Source organism: Brachyistius frenatus, unplaced genomic scaffold (assembly GCF_029030835.1).
Source record: "Brachyistius frenatus isolate BFR_SWC_R1_liver_20210118 unplaced genomic scaffold, ASM2903083v1 Contig_353, whole genome shotgun sequence".
In the NCBI taxonomy this organism is placed as follows: domain Eukaryota; kingdom Metazoa; phylum Chordata; class Actinopteri; family Embiotocidae; genus Brachyistius; species Brachyistius frenatus.
In genome coordinates this window covers 111,045-134,572 of record NW_027210952.1, presented here as the reverse complement: position 1 = coordinate 134,572, position 23,528 = coordinate 111,045, and the positions used below count along the sequence as shown (strand labels likewise).

Genomic DNA, 23,528 nt, shown 5'->3' with positions numbered 1-23,528 from the left:
CTTTCATGTGATGTTCATGTGTTGTTAATGTGTTGTTCATGTGTTGTTCATACTATGTTTATGTTGTTCATGTGTTGTTCATGTTTCTTTCATGTGATGTTCATGTGTTGTTAATGTGTTGTTCATGTGCTGTTCATGTGCTTTGAATGTGATGTTATTGTGTTTTTCATGAGATGTTCATGTGATGTTCATGTGTTGTTCATGTGATGTTCATGTGATGCTCTTGTGTTGTCCATGTGCTGTTCATGTGTTTTTCATGTGATGTTCATGTGATGTTCATTTGTTGTTAGTGTTGCTCATGTGATGTGCATGTGATGTTCATGTGATGCTCTTGTGTTGTTCATTTGATGTTCATGTGTTGTTCATACTATGTTCATGTGTTGTTCATGTCTTCTTCATGAGATGTTCTAGTGCTGTCCATGTGATGTTCATGTGATGTTCATGTGATGTTCATGTGTTGTTAGTGTTGCTCATGTGATGTGCATGTGATGTTCATGTGATGCTCTTGTGTTGTTCATTTGATGTTCATGTGTTGTTCATACTATGTTCATGTGTTGTTCATGTCTTCTTCATGAGATGTTCTAGTGCTGTCCATGTGATGTTCATGTTTTTAAAGTGTTGTTCATGTGCTGTTCATGTGATGTTCATGTGTTGTTAATGTGTTGTTCATGTGATGTTATTGTGTTGTTCATGTGTTGGTCATTAAATGTTCTGGTGTTGTTCATGCTATGTTCATGTTCATGTGTTGTTCATGTGATGTTATTGTGTTGTTCATGTGTTGTTTATTAGATGTTCTGGTGTTGTCCATGTGATGTTCATGTGTTGTTCATGTGATGTTCATGTGTTGTTCATGTGTTGTTCATACTATGTTTATGTTGTTCATGTGTTGTTCATGTTTCTTTCATGTGATGTTCATGTGTTGTTAATGTGTTGTTCATGTGCTGTTCATGTGCTTTGAATGTGATGTTATTGTGTTTTTCATGAGATGTTTTTGTTGTCCATGTGATGTTCATGTGCTTTTTACGTGATGTTCACGTGTTGTTCATATGTTGGTCACATGTTGTTCATGTGTCGTTCATGTGGTGTTCATGTGCTGTTGAACTGGCGTGATGAAGTGGAAGAAGACTTTTTCATTTGTATTTTGTTGTTTGTGATGAAAGACAGAAAACAATACAATTTATCTCAGTATTTCCAGAGACAGATGAGTCAAAGCAACATTAAGAACATTAAAAAAAAAAGCTAGTAGTATAACAGTTTGAAAAATAAAGATTCATTGATGGAAAATAAAACCCTGAAGTGATGTGCTGTTGTAAAGATTCCCGTTTCACACTATCATATTAACAGACCAGAAGGAAATTAAAGAGCATCACTATGTATTTTATTATTCGGTTGTTGTCTGAAATATAAGGCATTGAGGTTTTTTCTCCAAAATAAAAGCATGAATGTCAGACCAGAGTTCATGTTTACTGGATCTGAACCAAATGAGCACTTCAAAGAAACTTTTTTGATTAACAGTCCCTTCTTGGAGCCTCCTCTAGTTTCACATAATTGCCGACCTTTCAAGCGTGCATCTATAATTTCATACGCTTTCATTTCTCAGCCATTAACTGCAGCGGAGCGGGCAGCCGCAGCTCGGATAATGTTGCAGCTGTTGGTTTAATTACCATCCAGCTCTTTCTTTTGTGTTCATGGCTGCTCTCACAGGTCATGAAACTACAGCAGCGACCCACAGAGGTGCTCTCTCACCATAAACTGAGCAATGAAGTTTAAACGGACAGAGAAAAGGCCATAAAATCCCACAAACATTAATGTCCTCTTAACAAAAGCACAAAACAGTGATCCTAAAACAGGTAGAAGATGAACAAGAACACAACCTGATGACCACATGTTCCTGAGAACTCTTCATCAGCACCAGATGTTTTGATTCCTATTACTTCAAACGTACTTACTACATTGAGTCTGTATTAATATTTTATGTAAAATGTTCAGCATCAGGACAAAAACATCCCTTTACAAAATAGTGCAGAGTCCAGCAGTCACCTCATTGACCTGTAACAGATAAATACATCTATCAGTCAGTGAGCTGCACTCTGAGTATCAGATCCTTCCCGAGTCCCAGTTGTTTAAATCAACAGATACAGGTCCGCTTCCTGAGTCTGATATTGAACATATAAACAGTCCAGTCTCTCGTCTTCTTTTATCAAACATAACCTATGAATGAGGATTTTTCTCTCACTGGGCTTTATTTTCCTCACTGACAGTTTCTGCTGTTCCGCATCACTTGGTGTAGTGTTGCGTTGTCATTGGTTGAGGGAGAGTAGGCGCGCTTGTTTTGATGCAGCAGAAACGTTTGCATTTAGAATCCAGATTGTGATTTCAATGATTCATTGTGCAGCCCCAGGCGCATCCATTAACTATTTTGCACTTTCATTAACATTGCTCTGTCTGCGATTTTGCCTACTAAATGCCATACATCTTAAAATTCAGTAAATGGTAGCAAAATTAACTAAGAAAATATAATGATGACATCATATCACAATTCAAATCTGTGGGTACAGGACAGATAAAGAAGCAGACACAGATTTGTCCCAGTATTCCCATTGTCCAGTGCACCTCTGTGGAGTCTTCTGTAACACTGGTTACATACAGGAGAAATGGAACTGGTGCAACTGTAACACTGCCACAATTAGAAATGCACCCAAACATATGCAGTGGTTGCATATTTGCATTTCACAGAAGAGTGGACTACTAGCAGAGGTCTATATGATTTGGGTGAGATTAAGGGCAAGGTCAATTTTAAGCTTTATTGCACAGTTTTTGATGGTTTAAGAGCACAACTTCTAAAACTGACAAGCTGAAATAATAAAAGTATAAAACACAGGAAAAAAAGTGTCCAGAGATTTTTGGCAGAATATACATAAGTGAAGAAAAGATTGTCAGACATGAGGTGTTTTCATGTACACTGTGTGAACCAACATTAATGATCAATAACTTTCTGTAGGGCCAAATGAAAAATGGCCTCCATGCTCACTTTGTGTGGATCAGATGAGCAGCCAGGACGTGGTGCTCACGCTGACCAGGTGAAACTCGAGAGAAGGTTATTTGGTGGCCGTGTCCACAACCATGGTGTCAAACAGAGAGAATTCAGGACTTTATCTCCAATGATGAGTGAAAGAAAAAAACAAATATCAAGGACTTATCGTATACATTTTTTAAGGATTGTTGTGTTTTTGTTGCACATTGTTGCCTTTGCTTCTGAGGGACAAGCTGGAGCAGACCGGGATGGACCACCACCTCACTACATGGATCTTGGACTACCTCACCCACCGTCCACAGTGTGTGCGAATTATGGGAGTGAGTCTGACCTGGTGTGCTGCAGCACGAAGGCCCCACAAGGAACCGTTCTAACTTCATTCCTCTTCACCATCTACACCTCAGACTTCAAATACAACTCTGCTGACTGCCACCTGCAAAAGTTCTCTGACGACTCTGCAATCGTCGGCCTCATTTCCGCCGGTGATGACAGAATACAGAGAACTGAACCAGGACTTTATAGGATGGTGCCAGCGGAACCACCTCCAGATCAACTCTGGCAAACCCAAAGAGCTGGTGGTGGACTTCTGCTGAGGTAAACACTGTCCTCCGGTACCAGTGAACATCCAGGGAATTGACATTGAGATTGTGAGATCTTATTAGTACCTGGGTGTTCACATGAACAATAAACTGGACTGGACTGATAACACTCATGCAATTTACAAAAAGGGTCAGAGCAGACTGTATCTGCTGAGGAAACTGAGGTCTTTTGGAGTGCAGGGACTCCTGAGGACCTTCTTCGACTCTGTGGTGGCATCAGCCATCTTTTATGGAGCGGCCTGCTGGGGTAGCAGCATCTCGGCAGCTGACAGGAAGAGACTGAACAAGCTCATTAAGAAGACAAGCAGTGTGCTGGGGTGTCCACTGGATACGGTGGAGGTGGTGGGAGACAGGAGCTATCATCCCTGACGGACAACACCTCCCACCAGCTGTGCTCCCAGTAGACCACCGAACACAAAAACATCTGTGCAATATATTTAATCATTTTGTCTGTTTTGTATTATATTTAATGCAATATAAATATGTCAATATCCTAACTGTATTACTTATTTTTAAATATTGTTTTTTACCATGTTGTTTTTACTCATTATGTCAGGTTTGCACTATCCACGATGCTGCTGTAATCCTGTAAATTTCCCCACTGCGGGACTAATAAAGGATTATATTATCTTATCTTATTTGTTTTCCAGTTTCCTAGTATTGACCATTCTGGGCCTGATTTCCAAAGATCTCAAAGTGCAAATCTTTGTATTTAAATGAGGGTTTGCGTGTTAAAGTGATTCCAGCAATGGAAAACAGAGCGACTGCAAAAGGAAATCTGATCCCATTGAAATTAAGAAATATAAATATAACAAGAAAACGCTATATAGGAGATTATCAGCAAGAAAGTCAAGACTGTGGGAAAAATTAAAAGTCATAAAAAAGGCATAATAATAAAACATCAGCAAATAAAAGAGGAGGAACGGTGGATGAGATCTTCCAACAAACAGTGATCAGCAGGTTCAGATCTTTCTGTGATGAGCAGGTGATGTTTCATTCAGCTCCTGGAGGTCTCATGAACCTGATAAAGCTACCTGTGAATTCTGCAGGACTCATTCAGGATGTGACAGCTCACCTGAATAACAGGACTGGAGGGAGATCCAAGCAGAGATACGCTGGAACCACCCAGAGGCAGCAAAATGCTGAGTCGGAAGAAGTTCTGACATTGCTAGTATTTCGTGGCTCCTCCTTGTTGTTGGCTGTCAGTCATCATTCAGTTCAGTCAACAAGTCAGAAATATCATCTCTGGACAGACGACATGTCTGAATAATGTTTCCCTCTGACATCAGAAATGTTTAACGGATGTAAAACCTCGTTCTCTACATATTTTCTGCTTTCCTGCGTCTCCTTCACAATAAGAGCAGCCGTCTCTCCTGATGTTCATCTGATTAAAACCTTCAGTCGTACTAAAATACACAACAATCACTTCTCCTGATTCTACTTCCAGGTTTAGTAAATATCATTGCGGGTACTAAATTGTTTTCTTTACATTTCTCCTCCCAGTATTTTACACCTTCAGGCAGAAACGCCCAATATCACATATGAATGGCAGGCAAACACGCAAAATGGACAACTTGTGCTAAACTGCACATTTGAATGACGCAATCCTCACTGCACATCATTAGTAAATCTGCTTGGACATTTATTTGAGGGTGGTGTGGAGTTTGTACGTGATTTTACACACGCAAACATTTAGTAAATCAGACTATCTGTGTGTAATGTCTAAGACAGTTATTTCACTAAAATACCAACTGTTTATTTGAATGTGAACTTCCCCCCTGGACTCTGAGACACCATACAGACTAAGTTGGATGTGTCTCCTCCATGAGCACAGAACAATATGGTTAATTCTTCATCCTATGTCAGTGTCAGATCATAACTCGGTCATTAAAGACTGCAGCATCACAACATGTGAAATACGACTCCAGCTGAGGATGATCTTTTCACAGCAACCAAATGAGGAATATGTGGACCAGCTCAGACTGCAGTTAGCAGACCAAAGTTTCAGACCCCTTGTCTGACAGCTGGATCATCTATTAAACTTCAAACAACAGCTGGCAGAGAGCCGCCCTAAAGTGCACATAATCCAATCACTGGAATTAAATGCAGCTACTACAGTATCAAAAGTATATTAAGTCAAAGTGTATTCAACTGTGAACAAGAACATGGAAACATCTTGTTTACCTGTCTCTTATGTTGCAGGTGTCGAACTGAAGCTCATTATAGTTTCCCAGCAATCCTTGCTGGACATGATTGAGGTTGATTGGCTGACCGTTAATGGTTATGAGGCGCATGCAGCCTTGGAAGACCGGAGTCAAGTTGTTACAGCTTGGAGAGGGACAGCCTGAGTGGAGAAACACACTGATCTTTATCTTTACATGCAGGTGAACAAGTAGAAACAGTTACTGTATCTTGACATGCAGGTGAACAACTAGAAATATCTATCTTTACATGCAGGTGAACAACTAAAAATATTTATCTTTACATGCAGGTGAACAAGTAGAAACATGTATCTTTACATGCAGGTGAACAACCAGAAATATTTCAAAGGTTTTGTGGTTTTCTTTTTCTGAAACTGTATCTTCATACAACCACACTGAGCACCCACTGACCTCCAAAGTAGAAGCTGCCTGTAGCTTCCAGTTGTTCCCACTGGTCTATGGTTGAAGGCAGCTCATTGTCAAGAGTCAGAGAGATCTGTCGACTTCTGGTGTCTAGACTCACCGTGTGCCACAGTCCATCATTGACTCTGTGACCTGGAGACAGAGGGAAGTACCTTACGTCAATTAAGATTGAAACCCTAAAGTTGGCTGCACAAAAATAGCAGTCTGTAGTATTTTAAAGTCCTTATACTAGCTGTCTGCCAATTTTCATGTTGATATTTAAATTTATATAGATAATACTTCCTCTCCATGGTTTTGCAGCAGCCTACTTATCTGACATATGTCTAATTTTCTAACAACTGAACACAAACCTAAAACCCTGTTTCCAAAAAAAATTGGGACGCTGTTTAAAATGCAAATAAAAAAAAAGAATGCAATGATTTGCAAATCACGTAAACCCATATTGAATTGAAAATGTAACAAAGACCATGTGGAAAATGTTGAAACATAATTTTTTTATGTTTAATCAAAAATATATGCTCATTTTGAATTTGATGGCAACATGCCCTTTGGGACAAGGTCAACAAGAGACTTAAAAAGTTGTGTAATGTAAAAAAAAAAAAAAAAACAACTAAAAAAAACACATGGTGGAACATCTTACAACTAATTAGTTTACCTGGCAAAAGATCAGTAACATGATTGGGTATAAAAAGATGATTTCAGAGAGGCAGAGTCTCTCAGCAGTGAAGATGGGGAGAGGTTCACCACTCTGAAAGACTGTGCTGGAAAATAGTTCAACAATCTAAGAATAATGTTCCTCAACGTAAAACTACAAAGAATTAGTGGATTTCATCATTTGCAGTTCATAATATCATTAAAAGACTCAGAGAATCTGGAGAAATCTCTGAACACAAGGGACAAGGCTGGAAACCAATATTGGATGGTGGTGATCTTCAGGCCCTCAGGCAGCACTGCATTAAAAACACACTATTCTGGAGTGGAAATCACTGCATGGGCTCAGGAACACTTGTGAAAACCATCGTCTGTGAACACAGTTCATCGCTGCGTCCACAAATGCAGGTTAAAACTCTCCAAAGAAGAAACCAGATAGAAACATGATCCAGAAACACCGCCGCCTTCTCTGGACCGAGATCATTGAAGATGGACTGAGGTGAAGTGGACAACTGTCCTGAGGTCTGATGGATCACAATCTGAGATTCTGTTTGGAAATCATGGATGCTGCATCCTCCAGGTTAAAGAGGAGAGGGACCTATCAAACATTGAAAACATCTGGAGCATCATGACATGAAAAATACAACAAACACTGGTCTCCTCAGTTCCCATATATTTACAGTGTTGTTAAAAGAAGAGGTGATGCAGCACAGTGGTGAACATAACCTTGTCCCAACTTTTTAAAAATGTGTTGCAACAATTCAATTTGAAATGAGTATATATCTTAAAAAGAAACAAAAATAACATAGTTTGGATCAGGTAAAATGTATATTTTCAAATATCACTGACCTGAATGGGGACAAAGAGTCTTGGTGTATTTCAAAATTTTCAAATGGGACTCCTGCTGAATCAACTGTTTTAAAACAAGCGCTCCTACTGTACCCCTCAACAAATGACAAGGCAGCTTTACACCACGTGATGCGGAGCAGCAGAAACCGGTAGGGAGGAAAATAACACCACATGATGCGGAGCAGCAGTAGGGAGGAAAATAAATCCCGTGAGGGTCCATGGCTGTTCATTTTGCCCTCATAGTTCTGGTGCTCTTATGGATGTTTGATTTAGGTGGAAACTTAAAAAAAAAAAAAGGAATAAAAGCAATGCCAACAGGGGTTTCCTCATTTTACACATTTTGACATTATCAGCACGAGGCATCTCCATGACACACAAGTACAGTAGTCAGCATGCCACCAAGCTTTCAGCCCCATGTATTTCACAACGCTGTAGGAATTCCTTTCGATGGTTAAACAATAGTTATCGTTTCATTACAACTCCTGTCTTAATAATGTAGTTTGATTCAACGTTTGCAGAACAATCACAAACTAAAACATAAGAGAAGAAAAATCACCAGACAGGTGCTATAAATATTGAATTATAAAAGTATGAGTACAAAAATGTACAAAAACATGGGAGTGTGTGCTAGTACAAATTATCACAAAAAAAACAGCATGTGTGATGGCATGTGGTGTCTCCAAGTGTCTCCGAGTGTCCACAAGTGTCCTGACTGTCTCAGAGTGTCTATAAGTATCTCTGGATGTCTATACATGCACGTGGTGTCTTTGAGTGTCTCTGAGTGTCTATAAGCGTCTCTGAGTGTATCTGAGTGTTTAAAAGTGTGTCTGAGTGTCTAGAAATGTATCTGAATGTCTATAAGCATTTCTGAGTGTCTATACATGTCTCTAATTGTCTCTGAGTATCTCTGAGCGTCTCTGAGTGTCTCAGCATCTCTGAGTGTCTATAAGCGTCTCTGAGTGTAGCTGAGTGTCTATAAGCGTCTCTGAGTGTAGCTGAGTGTCTATACATGTCTCTGAGTATCTATGAGTGTCTCTGAGTGTCTATAAGTGTCTCTGAGTGTATCTGAGTGTTTAAAAGTGTGTTTGAGTGTCTATAAGTGTCTCTAAGTGTCTCTGAGTGTATCTGCATGTCTGTAAGTGTCACCGAGTGTCTATAAGCGTCTCTGAGTGTCTATACATGTCTCTGATTGTCTCTGAGTATCTCTGAGCGTCTCTGAGTGTCTAAGTGTCTCTGAGTGTCTATAAGCGTCTGAGTGTAGCTGAGTGTCTATAAGCGTCTCTGAGTGTCTCTGAGTGTCTATAAGCGTCCCTGAGTGTCTCTGAGTGTTTATAAATGTCTCTGAGTGTCTCTGAGAGGGACAGGGTCTCTGTCAGTGGACCTCGTTGTTGATAGGCTGCAGTCAGAAATAAACTGTTCTTGTGCTGTGAGGTTAAATCGAAGTCTTTACAAGTGAGTCTTCTGTCACAAAGGATGTCCAATTCATTTAGAAGAATGACTTGTTTTTAAGAGTAACTTTTTCCACCACTGATTTACTTAACAGGGTCATCACTATTAAGAAGTCATACAGGTAAAGATTCATGAACAGGTTGCTGTTATTACTGAGAGGAGTGAACAAAATTATGAAAATATAAAATTCAGGATTCTTCTTTAAAACACGAATTTAGCATCATCAGTCTACTTTTTGATTGACATGTTAATGCTAATGTAGAGTTAGATATCAGGCGGATGACATCATGGTATATATGGGCATCGAGATGACTGACAGCTCAGAAGGGACAAAAAGCTTCATACAGGATGAAGACTCATTCAGAGTTATTTTAATTTCTCAAAAATATGGGCTGTTAAGTTTCTCCAGGCCCCCGGGGGACAGTTCAGTATCCCTGCCTGTCTCAGAAGCCATTAAAATCCAATGATGCCTGTCCTCCTGTCTGAAGACTGCGACTGCCTCGGACGCTCCTCTCTCCACTCCATTGGCTGTTTCATTCAACAAGCCGTAAGGGACTGCTAGCTACCAGCTCACATCGATCTCAGCCTGAGCCCGAGGTAATAAAACAGTATCTATATGTAGACTCTAATATCACATCAGTGATCTGGGTATCTATTGCTCAAGTGTCTGGAAAAAGAAAACATTAGCCCAGAGAACAGCAGCAGAGGTTTTTATCACCCTGCTGGTTTCCCCTGCGGCTGATCTGTCAGAAATGCTGGAGTCCACATCTCTCAGTCAGGCTGCTTCCCGAAGAGACAGAGCCGGTTTAACAATCCCACTTCACCATTCAGGGCTTCATTATATCTGTTCAATTCAACACCAATGTGTTCCCTTTTTGAATGTCAGAACTGGTGGGAAATGACAAGTAAGTCTCTTACTCATAACATTTTCAATGGATGCCAACATCGATTTCATTAGTATTTATAATACAGTCCAGTCATACTTCTGTACACACACGATTTACTGGCACACATGCAGGAAATGATCAGTGATCCTTCTTTGCCTTCAAGTTTTAGGTCATGCAGGGCAGAACCTGGAAATAATGTGAACATCTGAGGTTGTAGAACATCTAAAAACACATTTAACATGTCATAAAAAAAATTTGATATTTCAGATTCCACTCTATTTCTACATCAATCAAACTGCTGCAGATCAGACTCATTAATCATGTGATCATTGGCCAAAGGTAGAGGTTAGGTTACTTTTATTAAGGATGTAACCTCAACACTCTCCATGTTGATCTTCTGTCTTGATAAATTCAGTATCATTTTTACAACAGTCAATGTAATAAAGTTCTGTCATCACAGCACTCTGCTGCTCTGAGTTTCTATTGTGACAATAAAGTACTGTGCGTACTCACTGCTTAATTCCAGTTGGTTCTACTTCCCTGTTTGGTCGATCTGTGTCGGGCTTCTGGCAGCTAAACACTTCCTGCAGAAATATTTCACAATAGAAGCATTACAGCTGCCTGGATGAGATAATCCCAAGTTTTTCTGGCAGGTTTTAATGGAACAGATTTACAGGAAGTTTGATTTCCATTGAAAAATACAGCAAAGTTTTTCATATGCTTTTTATTAAACTTTTAATTATCTGTCCCTGCCAGCTACTTCTGACATTATTTCAAAATAAGCTTTTATTAGAGTATTTGTGAAAGACAGAAAGATGATCCCATGATGCTCTGAGCTCGTCTCCTTTCACTCTCTGTTCTCTGTCACCGCTGCATGTCAGTGACATGCAGTTCTTTCTCATGAACAAAACATGTCAAAGAACGATTGACTAAAGTTCACGAGGACTCAGTCTGCGGGTCCACAGGTGAACATTCAGATTTTGCCTCTGCTATCAGACAGAATAAACATGCTCAGTGTATTTTACAAAGCTAATCCTCTTCCTGTTAACCTGGCAACTCATTTACTCCTGCTATTAACATGTGACCTTTATAACAAGTTAGGTATTTCTTATTTGGACAGGTGTGAACATGTAGCAGCATTTCCTCCGTCAGTCTTTAGCTCGGTTTTAAATAAACACATTATCCAGTTATTATGGGACACTTTTAGATACTGTTAGTTTTTATGTTTTACCAAGATAAATGATATTAGACATTGGATAATCGATTAATAGGGACGAATGAGTACACCACTATCTTCATTATCTGTATCTGTTAAACATACTAAATGATCTGTTTCTGTATATGTAAGCAGTGAGACAGGGTTTTTTTTGCACCACGTGGTTGGTTTTACTTTTTGCCAAGAAACGCCAGAGGAACAATAAAATATCGAACAGTCCAGTCTTTACTGTTTGCTGCTGTTTAATCCACTGGATTTCACCATCTAGTTCTGATGCATCAATAACTGTGCAGACAAGATGTCCATCCCTTTCCATATCATGAGTATTATACAAAGAAAGAGCCCACAGATTAATTTAAGTATTTGCCATGTCTGTGCATCTTTTTCTACATTCAAACATGAACAAATGTAATTTGTTGTTAACACAAATCCCAAGATTATCCCCGGACATGATTGAAATCTATTTAGTTTCCATTCCAAGTAGCAATACGAGCTGCTGAATTTATAACCAAAATGTCCTCAGTAATTACTCCTGATGTGACCTCAATAATTATCCTCCCACTGGAAGGGAACCAGTGAATAACAGTCAGATTAACAGTACTGCTATAATAATATAAACCAGCTAGAAGGACACTCAGAGCACGGACCACCGCCGAGGCCACCAGTCCACTCAGTGACTCTGACTCCACAACATATGTCAGGATGGATTAAAAAATATTTAGTTTTAATAATTGTGCTGGTTCCAGCTCCTCCCTGTGAAACTACTGTCCTGACTGATCCACAGAGGTGTACTGACCATCGGGACTACCGGGACAAATACTGGTGGGATTGATATTGACAGATCACAGGACTGTCAGAAAATCCATCAAGTATTAACCGAAGCAGTACCATCAGTCGGGGTGCACCTGAGAGCTGCTGCAGGCGGTCCAGTCCCAGCACCTCTGGGACAGACTCTCCTTCTCAATAAACCTCCGGTGCTCCATAACATCTCCTTAAGTTTGAGCAGGGAACCTGTGTCTCCGAGTGGGTCACTGTTACCTGTCAATGTGGATCCTCATACGGAGTTATGCTATTTCTAGAAGGGCCCCTGTTGTATCACTATTGCATTTTAATGATATAATGGATTTTAAGGAGTCTGGCATTAAAAGGTAAACTACTCTATATCTCACATAGTTCATGACATTGAAAATACATTCATGGATCCACTTTGTGATTATGATCTGCTCCAAAAGTTGGCAGGTTTCTCATTGGAGCATGCAATATCTTCCAAGATTCATAACAATTGGACCACCACTCATTCTGTAATTCTGCTGACCTACAGACAAAGAAAATGGAGTGAAAAGATAACCCTCTTGGTGGATGTAATGAGATAAAAATGTAACAGGCAGCATAACTGCATCTACCGCACTACATCTACACATCTACATCTAAACAGCTACCCATTTACATCTACACATTTACATCTACCCATTTATATCTAAATCTACACATCTACCCATTTACATCTACATGTATACATCTACATATCTAAACATCTACATCGAAACATTAATAATAAGCAAAATTTAATTGAAATATTGTCGATGTGGCCCTCCAGCAGTGCTCAGGTTGCTCATGTGGCCCCCGGTAAAAATTAATTGCCCACCCCTGCTATAAAGGAACGGTTCTGCAGGTGGTGACCACAGACCATTTCTCTGTCCTCGTCCTTTCTGGATGATTGTTGGTCCCTTTTGCATTTTGCCAGTGTCCTCACCACTAGAGGGAGCATGAGGTGTCTCCAACCCACAGAAGTTGTTCAGGTAGTGCAGCTCATCCAGGATGGCACATCAATGCAAGCTGTGGCAAGAAGGTTTGCTGTGTCTGTCAGCACAGTGTCAAGAGGACGGAGGACATACCAGGAGACAGGCCGGTCCACCAGGAGACGTGGAGGGGGCCGTAGGAGGACAACAACCCAGCAGCAGGACTGCTATCTGCTCCTTTGTACAAGGAGGAACAGGAGGAGCGCTGCCAGAGCCCTACAAAATGACCTCCAGCAGGCCACTAATGTGCATGTTTCTGCTCAAACTGTCAGAAACAGACTCCATGAGGGCGGTACGAGGACCCGACGTCCACAAGTGGGGTCTGTGCTCACAGCCCAACACCGTCCGGGGCGATCGGACTTTACCGGAGAACACCGAGATCGGCAGCTTCTCCGTCGGCGCCCTGCGGTCTTCACGGATGAGAGCAGGTTCACACTGAGCACATGTGACAGACGTGACGGAGTCTGGAGACGCCGTGGAGAACGTTCTGCTGCCTGCAACATCCTCCAGCGGGACCGGTTCAGCGGCGGGTCAGCGACGGTCTGGGGAGGCATTTCTTCGGAGGGCCGCGCAGCCCTCCGTGTGCTAGCCAGAGGTACCCTGACTGCCATTAGGTCCCGGGATGAGATCCTCAGACCCGTTGAAGACCATCTGCTGGTGCAGCGGGTCCTGGGTTCTTCTGATGCAGGACAATGCTCGGCCTCATGTGGCTGGAGTGTGTCAGCAGTTCCTGCACGATGAAGGCATCGATGCTCCGGACCGGCCCGCCCGTTTCCCAGACCTGAATCCAATCCAGCACATCCGGGACATCATTGAGACTCATTTGGACTTGTCTTCAGGAATCTCCACAGAAGTTGGATCAGCCTGTGATCTGATTTTTACACTTTTATTTGGAGTATGATTCTGAATCCAGACCTCCATGGATAATGATTCTGATTTCCATTGATCATTCTGATGTTATCTTGTTCTCAACACATTCCACTATGTAATGAATAAAGATTTTCAACTGGAATATTTAATTCATTGAGATCTAGGATGTGTTGTTTAAGTGTTCCCTTTATTTTTGAGCAGTGTATATACATCTACACTTCTACATCGAAACGGCAATATCTAAATCTACACGTGTGTATATATATACAATTCTACATATTTACATCTACATCCAAAACTACATCTACGGATCTACATATACATTTACATCTATATTTAAACATTTACATCTATTACATCTACAGCTCCACTTCTACGGATCTACATACAGTGGTGTGAAAAAGTGTTTGCCCCTTCCTGATTTCTTATTTTTTTGCATGTTTGTCACAGTTAAATGTTTCAGATCATCAAACAAATTTAAATATTAGTCAAAGATAACAAGTAAACACAAAATGCAGTTTTTAAATGAAGGTTTTTATTATTAAGGGAGAAAAACAATCCAAACCCACATGGCCCTGTGTGAAAAAGTGTTTCCCCCTAAACCTAATAACTGGTTGGACCACCCTCAGCAGCAACAACTGCAATCAAGCGTTTGCGTTAACTTGCAATGAGTCTTTTCCAGCTGTGGAGGAATGTTGGCCGACTCATCTTTACAGAGTTGTTGTTGTAATTCAGACACATTGGAGGGTTTTCCAGCACCAACCTCCTTTTTAAGGTCATGCCACAGCATCTCAATAGGATTCAGGTCAGGACTTTGATGAGGCCACTCCAAAGTCTTCATTTTGTTTTTCTTCATCCATTCAGAGGTGGACTTGCTGGTGTGTTTTGGATCATTGTCCTGCTGCAGAACCCAAGTTGGCTTCAGCTTGAGGTCACGAACAGACGGCCGGACGTTCTCCTTCAGGATGTTTTGGTAGACGGTAGAATTCATGGTTCCATTTATCACAGCAAGTCTTCCAGGTCCTGAAGCAGTAAAACAGCCCCAGACCATCACACTACCACCACCATATTTTACTGTTGGTATGAGGTTCTTCTTCTGAAATGTGGTGTTACTTTTACACCAGATGTAACGGGACACAAACCTTCCAAAAAGTTCAACTTTGGTCTCGTCAGTCCACAGAGTATTTTCCCAAAAGTCTCGGGGATCATCAAGATGTTTTCTGGCAAAAATGAGACGAGCCTTAATGTTCTTTTTGCTCAGCGGTGGTTTTGGTCTTGGAACTCTGCCATGCAGCCAGTTTTGCCGAGTCTCTTTCTTCTGGTGGAGTCATGAACACTGACCTTAACTGAGGCAAGTGAGGCCTGCAGTTCTTTGGATGTTGTCGTGGGGTCTTTTGTGACCTCTCGGATGAGTCGTCACTGCTCTCTCGGGGTAATTTTGGTCGGCCGGCCGCTCCTGGGAAGGTTCACCACTGTTCCATGTTTTCTCCATTTGTGGATAATGGTTCTCACTGTGGTTCTCTGGAGTCCCAAAGCTTTAGAAATGGCTTTAGAACCTTTTCCAGACTGATAGATCTCAATTACTTTCTTTCTCATTTGTTCCTGAATGTCTTTGGATCTCAGCATGATGTCTATCTTGTGAGGATCTTCTGGTCTACTTCACTTTGTCAGGCAGGTCCTATTGAAGTGATTTCTGGATTGAGAACAGGTGTGGCAGTAATCAGGCCTGGGTGTGGCTCGAGAAATTGAACTCAGGTGTGATAAACCACAGTTAAGTTATGTTTTAACAGGAGGGGGCAAACACTTTTTTACACAGGGCCATGTGGGTTTGGATTGTTTTTCTCCCTTAATAATAACAACCTTCATTTAAAAACTGCATTTTGTGTTTAATTGTGTTATCTTTGACTAATATTTAAATGTGTTTGATGATCTGAAACATTTAAGTGACAGACATGCAAAAAAACTGGAAAACGCCACTGTATATACATTTACATCTATATTTAAACATCTACATAGCTACATATCTACACATCATCTACAGCTACAGCTACATTTACATGGAGCAGCCCGTCACTGACTGCATGAGGACCACTCAGACACACATAGATACGCACACATAGACGCACACACACACCCGCGGTTCATTCACACGCCATGCAGATTACTACGTCAGGACCCACGGTTATTTGGCTGTCAGGAAATTATCAACGGTGCACACTTGAGACATTTCGTATAACACTGCTAGCAAACTTACTGTGGGTTGACTCTCCTACCGGACTAGTCTAAACTAAAAGCAGCGGCCAACCAGGTGTATAAATTCGCTGTTAACGATAAGCGATTGGATGACGTCACTATGATGCGACGATCCCTGTCATTAAAAATATTGTCTGAAACATAACGGACAGGTTTATCTGGGAGCTAGTGGTTGGGCTCCATGAAGGAAATGTATTTTATTTTCCTGTTTTGGGTCCTGCAGTAGGCAGGCAAACTAGAACCTCGGTGTAGAGATCGTCTGCATTATACATCTGAGGGTAATAAATTAGCCTGATGGGAGAGGCTTAGGATATTTAAAGGGACCTCTTTAGGATGGAGGGAGTAGTGTGGGCAGAGTTATGAGGAAGGTAACAGCCATTTTGATGAAGAGAATATTGACGTGTACAAACTTTTTGGTTTAGAATTAGTTTTTTTTTTTTATTATTATTATTTATTTGCAAACATTTTTGTTGTTTGGTACTGAGTATCTGTAAATATATTTGTGTTGCCACAATTCTGCATTTTTGGGAGACGCACAATAAATTGCACCATTGCTACCTACGACTATGCCATTTTTTGGGCTGTTTTATTGAAGGACTGAGGTTGAACCCTGTCACACTACACATCTACATCTACATCTACACATCTATATCTACAACTACATCTATGCATCTATAGATCTACATCTACATTTAACCATCTACATCTAGTACTACATCTACATATCTACATCTACACATCTATGTATCCACTGTTTTGGTTTAATTGTGAAAAAAGAACATTTGATGTGTGGCTCAAACTGAACAAGAAGTGTCAATGTGGTTTATTGTGATGGTGAAATGATTTCAAGATGTGATCCCTCTGACTGTATTTCATTCCAAGCTGCCATCTGCTCAGTTTCCTTCAGTCCAACATGATTATCTGTGATATTTTTACAGAGAAACCCCATCATCCCCTCATTGGTCTTTACAAGCAGAACACGACATTTCCTCACATTACTCCGAGAAAACTGAGGTTTTTTTTTTTTTAATTTTTATTGCCAAGTAAGGTGCTAAAAATAGGAAGGATGAAATTATACCCACAACCACATGTTCTGTTCAAGCGAGATGGATTAGGTGAGGAACGTCACACATCTACTCAGTAGTGTTAAGGAGTAGGAATACTGCACTCTCTCCTTTCTGCTGGTGTAACACTGATACATCGGTACAGGATTAAGAATAAAACAGTTTGTTCGTATGTGTGTTTGGGATTCTCTCTCCCAGATGTTTAATTTTCAATGGATGTAGGAAATAAAATCTTGTCATCTGATTGTTTTATAAAGCCTCATTGATCAGCTCCTGTTTCTACAAACTGAACAGTTCCTGTGTTTACCTGTAAAATCAATGATCACCTCCTAAGCCCTCGTTGCATCAGTTTACCTTACCGCTGCTCTGACAATCTATTTTATGAAGAAACTTTCTATTCTGTTTTGCCATTTTTTCTTCCATCACTGTTATGCTATCAGTCAGCGAATCCTGATTCTGCCTGCTCAGATGCTTCACTTTCAAAGTTTCCAACAGCTTCAATAGTTTCAGTCCTCATTTTTATGTAAGTTTAAAAAGTCAAGTTTTATTTACATCAACACATAAAAAGTAAAAGCCACTTGAATGAGATGGAAGTAATGACTAAAAAGAAAGTACGTATGGCATTGAGAATATTATCAAAGTGTTAATGTAAATTAATGAAATCATTAAACAGGCCAACAGGCTTCAAATTGACACTAGCTATTTGTTAAGCATTTAGCTCAAAACAGCATACAGCCTCTCAGAGCTGCTAACATGTCTGCAGACTCTCAGGCCTCGTGTCCAATTAAGCAGTTGTTTGCAGCTGAAAACGTCAGGACCTCTTCTGAAAACATATGGCCCTCGTTTTGGATGAAGACTGAGAGAACAGACTTCTGTTCATCCATGTTTTCATTGAAATCCGTTTTTGAGTTTTCATCACTATAATAACAGCTTGCTCGAGAAACTTTGGAATATTTTTTTCTGGATAAAAGCATGCGATCAGTTAAATAAACGTGTATGTGTGTGTGTGTTTGTTCACCAGCCGAGGCCTCGGATCTCTGCAGTGCTGAGCCGTGTAGGGTTAGGAGCAGCCGGCTGGTGCTGATCTGCAGATCCAGTCTCTGGGGCTCCGGGTTCATCCGAGCGAAGAGCAGCAGCCCGTCAGAGTTCCACGTCCTGAACTGGAAACGAATGAAGAAACCTCCCATGATGGCAGACGGTGCAGAAACCGGCAGCGACATGAAGCTGCTGCTGGAGCTCTGGAAGGTGCAGGCCACCAGTTGAGGCTGTGAGCACAAGAAGGTCACGTTGCCCTGTGGGATGACAAACCAAAGATGTTGTCTTTTCATGGCATTACATAAAACATTCACAGATTTTCAACCTTTATTCATCCATTAGCTATACACCCTTATCCTGAACAGGGTCATGAGAGTGCTAGAGCTGTAGAGTGTGGGCTGGTTACACCCTGGACAAATGGCCAGTCCATCACAGAGCCAACACAGAAAGACAGACAACCATTGACACCAGCACCTAACAACCTGGGACACGTTTCTGGAACAGCCTGGCTCCACCAGACTGTCACTCATAGCTTCTATTAGCGTTCACTCAACCAGTCTGAACGGTGGACCAATCAGTGATCAGTATAAGTAGTTCAGTGCGTTTGTCCAACCCCTCTTTCATTGTGATTGGACAGCTGGGTAAAAAGTGATGAGCACAGCAGTTTATCCAAGGTTGAACATTTTTCAGTGTCAGTGACCAGAAATCTGAATGTTCAGAAGAATAAAAACTCAGCATCTCCTTACGCTGCTGCCATTCAAAAAGAAAGTCACGTTAAAAACAATTTGAAATTGCCGCAGTGAACACGACCCTGGATAGCTGCAGCAGTGGTAAATCTGGTTGGTTCAAATGAACCCGAGGTGTAGGATGGAAGTACTGTGGACAATTCTTATGGCGCGTAACCACACCCAGACATACCACAGTTAGGTTAAGGTACACCAGGAGCACCTGGAGAACATACAAACACAGGGAGAACATACAGGGAGAACATATAAACACATAGAGAACATACAAACACAGGGAGAACAATAAAGGGAGAACATACAAACAGAGACAGGACATACAAACACAGGGAGAACATACAAGCACAGGGAGAACATACAGGGAGAACATATAAACACAGGGAGAACATACAAACACAGGGAGAAAATACAGGGAGAGCATACAAACAGAGGGAGGAGATACAAACACAGGGAGAACGTACAGGGAGAACATAAACACAAAGATAACATATAAACACAGGGAGAACATACAAACACAGGGAGAACATATAAACACATGGATGACACAAACATAGGGAGAACATGCAAACACAGGCAGAACATACAAACACAGGAAGAACATACAAACATGGGGAGAACATACAGGGAGTACATATAAACACGGAGAACATACAAACACAAACACAGGGAGAACGTACAGGGAGAACATATAAACACAGGGAGAACATATAAACACAGGGAGAACATACAGGGAGAACATACAAACACAAGGAGAACATACAGGGAAAACATATAAACAAAAGGAGAACATACAGAGAGTACATACAAACACAGGGAGAACATATAAACACATGGATGACACAAACATAGGGAGAACATGCAAACACAGGGAGAACATACAAACACAGGAAGAACATACAAACATGGGGAGAACATACAGGGAGTACATATAAACACGGAGAACATACAAACACAGGGAGAACGTACAGGGAGAACATATAAACACAAGCAGAACATATAAACACAGGGAGAACATACAAACACAGGGAGAACATACAGGGAAAACATATAAACAAAGGGAGAACATATAAACACAAGGAGAACATCCAAACACAGGGATAACATCCAAACACAGGGAGAACATATAAACACATGGAGAACATATAAACACAGGGAGAACATACAAACACATGGAGAGCATACAAACACATGGAGAACATACAAACATAGGCAGAACATACAAACACATCGAGAACATCCAAACACAGGGAAAACACAAACACAGGGAGAAAATATGAACACAGGAAGAACATACAGGGAGAACATATAAACACATGTATAACATACAAACACAGGGAGAACATATAAACACATGGATAACATACAAACACACACACATACAGTATATCTATATATATATATATATATATATATATATATATATATATATATATATATATATATATATATATATATATATATATTATATATATATTCTCCCTCTGTTCTCCCTGTGTTTATATGTTCTCCCTGTGTTTGTATGTTCTCCCTGTGTTTATGTTCTCCATGTGTTTGTATGTTCTCCCTGTGTTTATGTTCTCCATGTGTTTATATGTTCTCCATGTGTTTATATGTTCTCCATCTGTTTGTATGTTCTCCCTGTGTTTACTGTATATATTCTCCCTGTGTTTGTATGTTCTCAATGTGTTTGTCTGTTCTCGATATGTTTATATGTTCTCCCTGTGTTTGTATGTTTTCCCTGTGTTTGTATGTTCTTCATGTGTTTGTATGTTCTCCCTGTGTTTGTATGTTCTCCCTGTGTTTATATGTACTCCCTGTATGTTCTCCCTGTGCTTATATATTCTCCCTGTATGTTCTCCCTGTATACATATACATGTACAACATTTATACACATATATATAAATATGTATATATATATATATATATATATATATATATATATATATATATATATATATATATTGTTTGTGTGTTTAATGATTATACATTTTAACAAATTCCCAAAACTCAGTAAAGCCATCAACATTACTAAATCCAACACAGACGTTTTGTCTGTGTTGGATTTAATAATGTTGATGGCTTTAAAATGCACACAACTTTAAAAACATGTAAAAAAAATAACCACAGCAGCAGGTTTTGTCACTTCCAGATAAAACCATCTACGTTTGGTTTGTTTACATCTTCTGGGCAACGGGAAAAACATGTTTAATACATCACCAATTTTGCTATGAAATGTGAGTGCTTCCTTCAGGCAAAGTCTGCAGAAATGCGGACTTACACAAAGGGTGCTTAAAGGGCTCCAAATTTCTCCAGAGAGACCTCACAGATTCAATGATCTGACAGTGGGACAACCCTCAACCCTGGAGGACTTACCGGGAATGCACCCCAAAGTCTGTGAGTCTGTGAGGGGGGACGTTGAGATTGAGCCCGACTGTAGCTCACTATTTCTGGGATGGATGTAGTGGAGCAAAGCTTAATAAAATCCAAGTCCAACTCACCACGCTGTAAATCTGTGGCTTGCGTCTCTTTGCCAGGTCGATGATGTTGATTCCGTTGTAGTAGAGGTTTTCGATGCAACCGTGGAAGTTCTTCCTGAGGAAGGTCCCAGGTTTTCCAGGCAGCGGGATGCCTCCAAAACTCAGCTTTTATGAAAACATAAAACAAAAACTAAGTTTTTCATTAAGTAATCATGTCACAAAGAAATACACATTCTGTTATTTTGATTGTACCTTGGTGTCACAAGCTTTCTTTACAACATGACGCACTCCAACTGACTGATTCACATCCAATTCAATAGATGAGAGTCATCTTAATGTTTATATCATTAACTCAATCAGAAGGTTGCATTAAAACAAAATCTAGTTTTAATTATTAATGTAAATGGGATTAACCAAACCATCAAACCTGTCTGTGGGGTTTTAGAACGGTCTGTTTATGTGTCTCTGAACACTTAAGTAAAATTAAACATCCACTCAGACCCCATCTTAACCAACACACCCCTTGCAGCACCATTCGGCTCATGTTGGCGCAGCCAGGTTATCATTGATCCACGAAAATCTCAACTCATTGCAAGCAGAGTGCTGCACGCCGTGCTGCACAAAAATACCTGCCTGGATTTGCACTGTGCCAGGTAGTAAAATAGGAACCTCTGTGTTCACATACTTGTATCTTTGACTTTTTAATCATAAAAGCATCTTTTGTTTTGATGATTCAACCATCTAAGCCCTGAAATTCTCCAACTGTCAGTCATTAAAATGTGTTGATAAGAACATCAATGGGACACTCACACTGAATATGACACTGAATAATGGCATGCTAATGTAAGCTCATCAGTGTGAGAGACTGGCCGGACGCACTGACCTCATAATCGACCTCCAGTGAGTCTCCTTCTCCTTTGGTTTGGAAGTGCTGTGTGTGGGAGTCCACTGTGAGGTTCACCTGCTTGTTGAAGCGCTCGATGATGACAGTGTGCCAGTGTTGGTCGTCGAGCAGGCTGCCAACTGTGACGGCAACACGACTGCTGCTGAACCTCAGCCTGGTGTCATCTGAGACAGAAAGACCAAGAAAAACATGTGATGTGTGAATTTATTATCTCACTCCCCACTAATCAGCTCAGCATGTGTAAAAATGGAGAATGTTGAAATGATGTGGTTAAAGTTAAAGCAGTCGGGAGAGCAGCACTAAACACTCTTGAACATAAATCTGTACATCTTTCCTTTGAAGAGAGTTAGATGAGTCACATGAGCTTTAACAGATGGTTCATGTTGTCCTTTTGTTACACTTGATCAGGTAAGTTTGGATGATCATTTAATTTAGCAGATGTTCCATTTTGAGCAGTTCCTCTGCTTTATATCTATCTATAATCGATATATCTTACTCTATCTATGATGTTTAATCTATGTATATATCTTTATATACATAAATACATATATATATATATATACACACACACAAGACCGCATTGACGTATAAATTCAAAAGCACCTGATGGGAACTAGGTGGCTAACAGAGTGGCAGTGCTGAGTCAGATTGGGACACTAAGAGTCCCACACTAAGAGGTGGGCATGGCAGATCAAATAAAATCATTTGTAACTGTTGCGTATGCACAAAATGGCTGAAAGGCACATACGCTTCTCCCCACGCCAAAGTCAGGATTTAGAAAAACAAACTTTACGGGAAAGTCTGCGCACCTCAAAGAAAATGCTGAGCCATCCGTAAGCATATTTTGGAGACACAGATGGTGAAGTGGTGAACTGAAGCCAGAATATAGAATTATAGATTATGTCACATTTTAATGATTGATTTAACCCTCGACTGCACAGCGTAGCCCTCAGGAAACAGAAAGTTTTATTGGGGCCCATGTCCATTAATGTTTCTTTAAATGATTGCAACCAACCCGAAGGGTAAAAAAAACTCCAAAAACCCTAACTACAAAATGTTCCAATAAGGTTCGTT

At 40.4% G+C, this 23,528-nt stretch overlaps 1 protein-coding gene across 3 annotated transcripts in view; it reads right to left on the bottom strand.

Annotated features, from left to right (window-relative positions):
• The window catches only part of LOC138636104 (contactin-associated protein-like 5), a 111,135-nt gene that overhangs the window by 39,287 nt on the left and 48,320 nt on the right, over positions 1 to 23,528 (bottom strand). For all 3 annotated transcript variants that reach the window (XM_069723948.1, XM_069723949.1, XM_069723950.1), the window contains exons 6-10: positions 22,434 to 22,618; positions 21,572 to 21,715; positions 18,314 to 18,587; positions 6,246 to 6,389; positions 5,818 to 5,977 (exon numbers count right to left, since the gene is read on the bottom strand). In XM_069723948.1, coding sequence (XP_069580049.1) covers positions 5,818 to 5,977; positions 6,246 to 6,389; positions 18,314 to 18,587; positions 21,572 to 21,715; positions 22,434 to 22,618 — 907 coding nt within the window. The remainder of the gene's footprint in view (positions 1 to 5,817; positions 5,978 to 6,245; positions 6,390 to 18,313; positions 18,588 to 21,571; positions 21,716 to 22,433; positions 22,619 to 23,528) is intronic.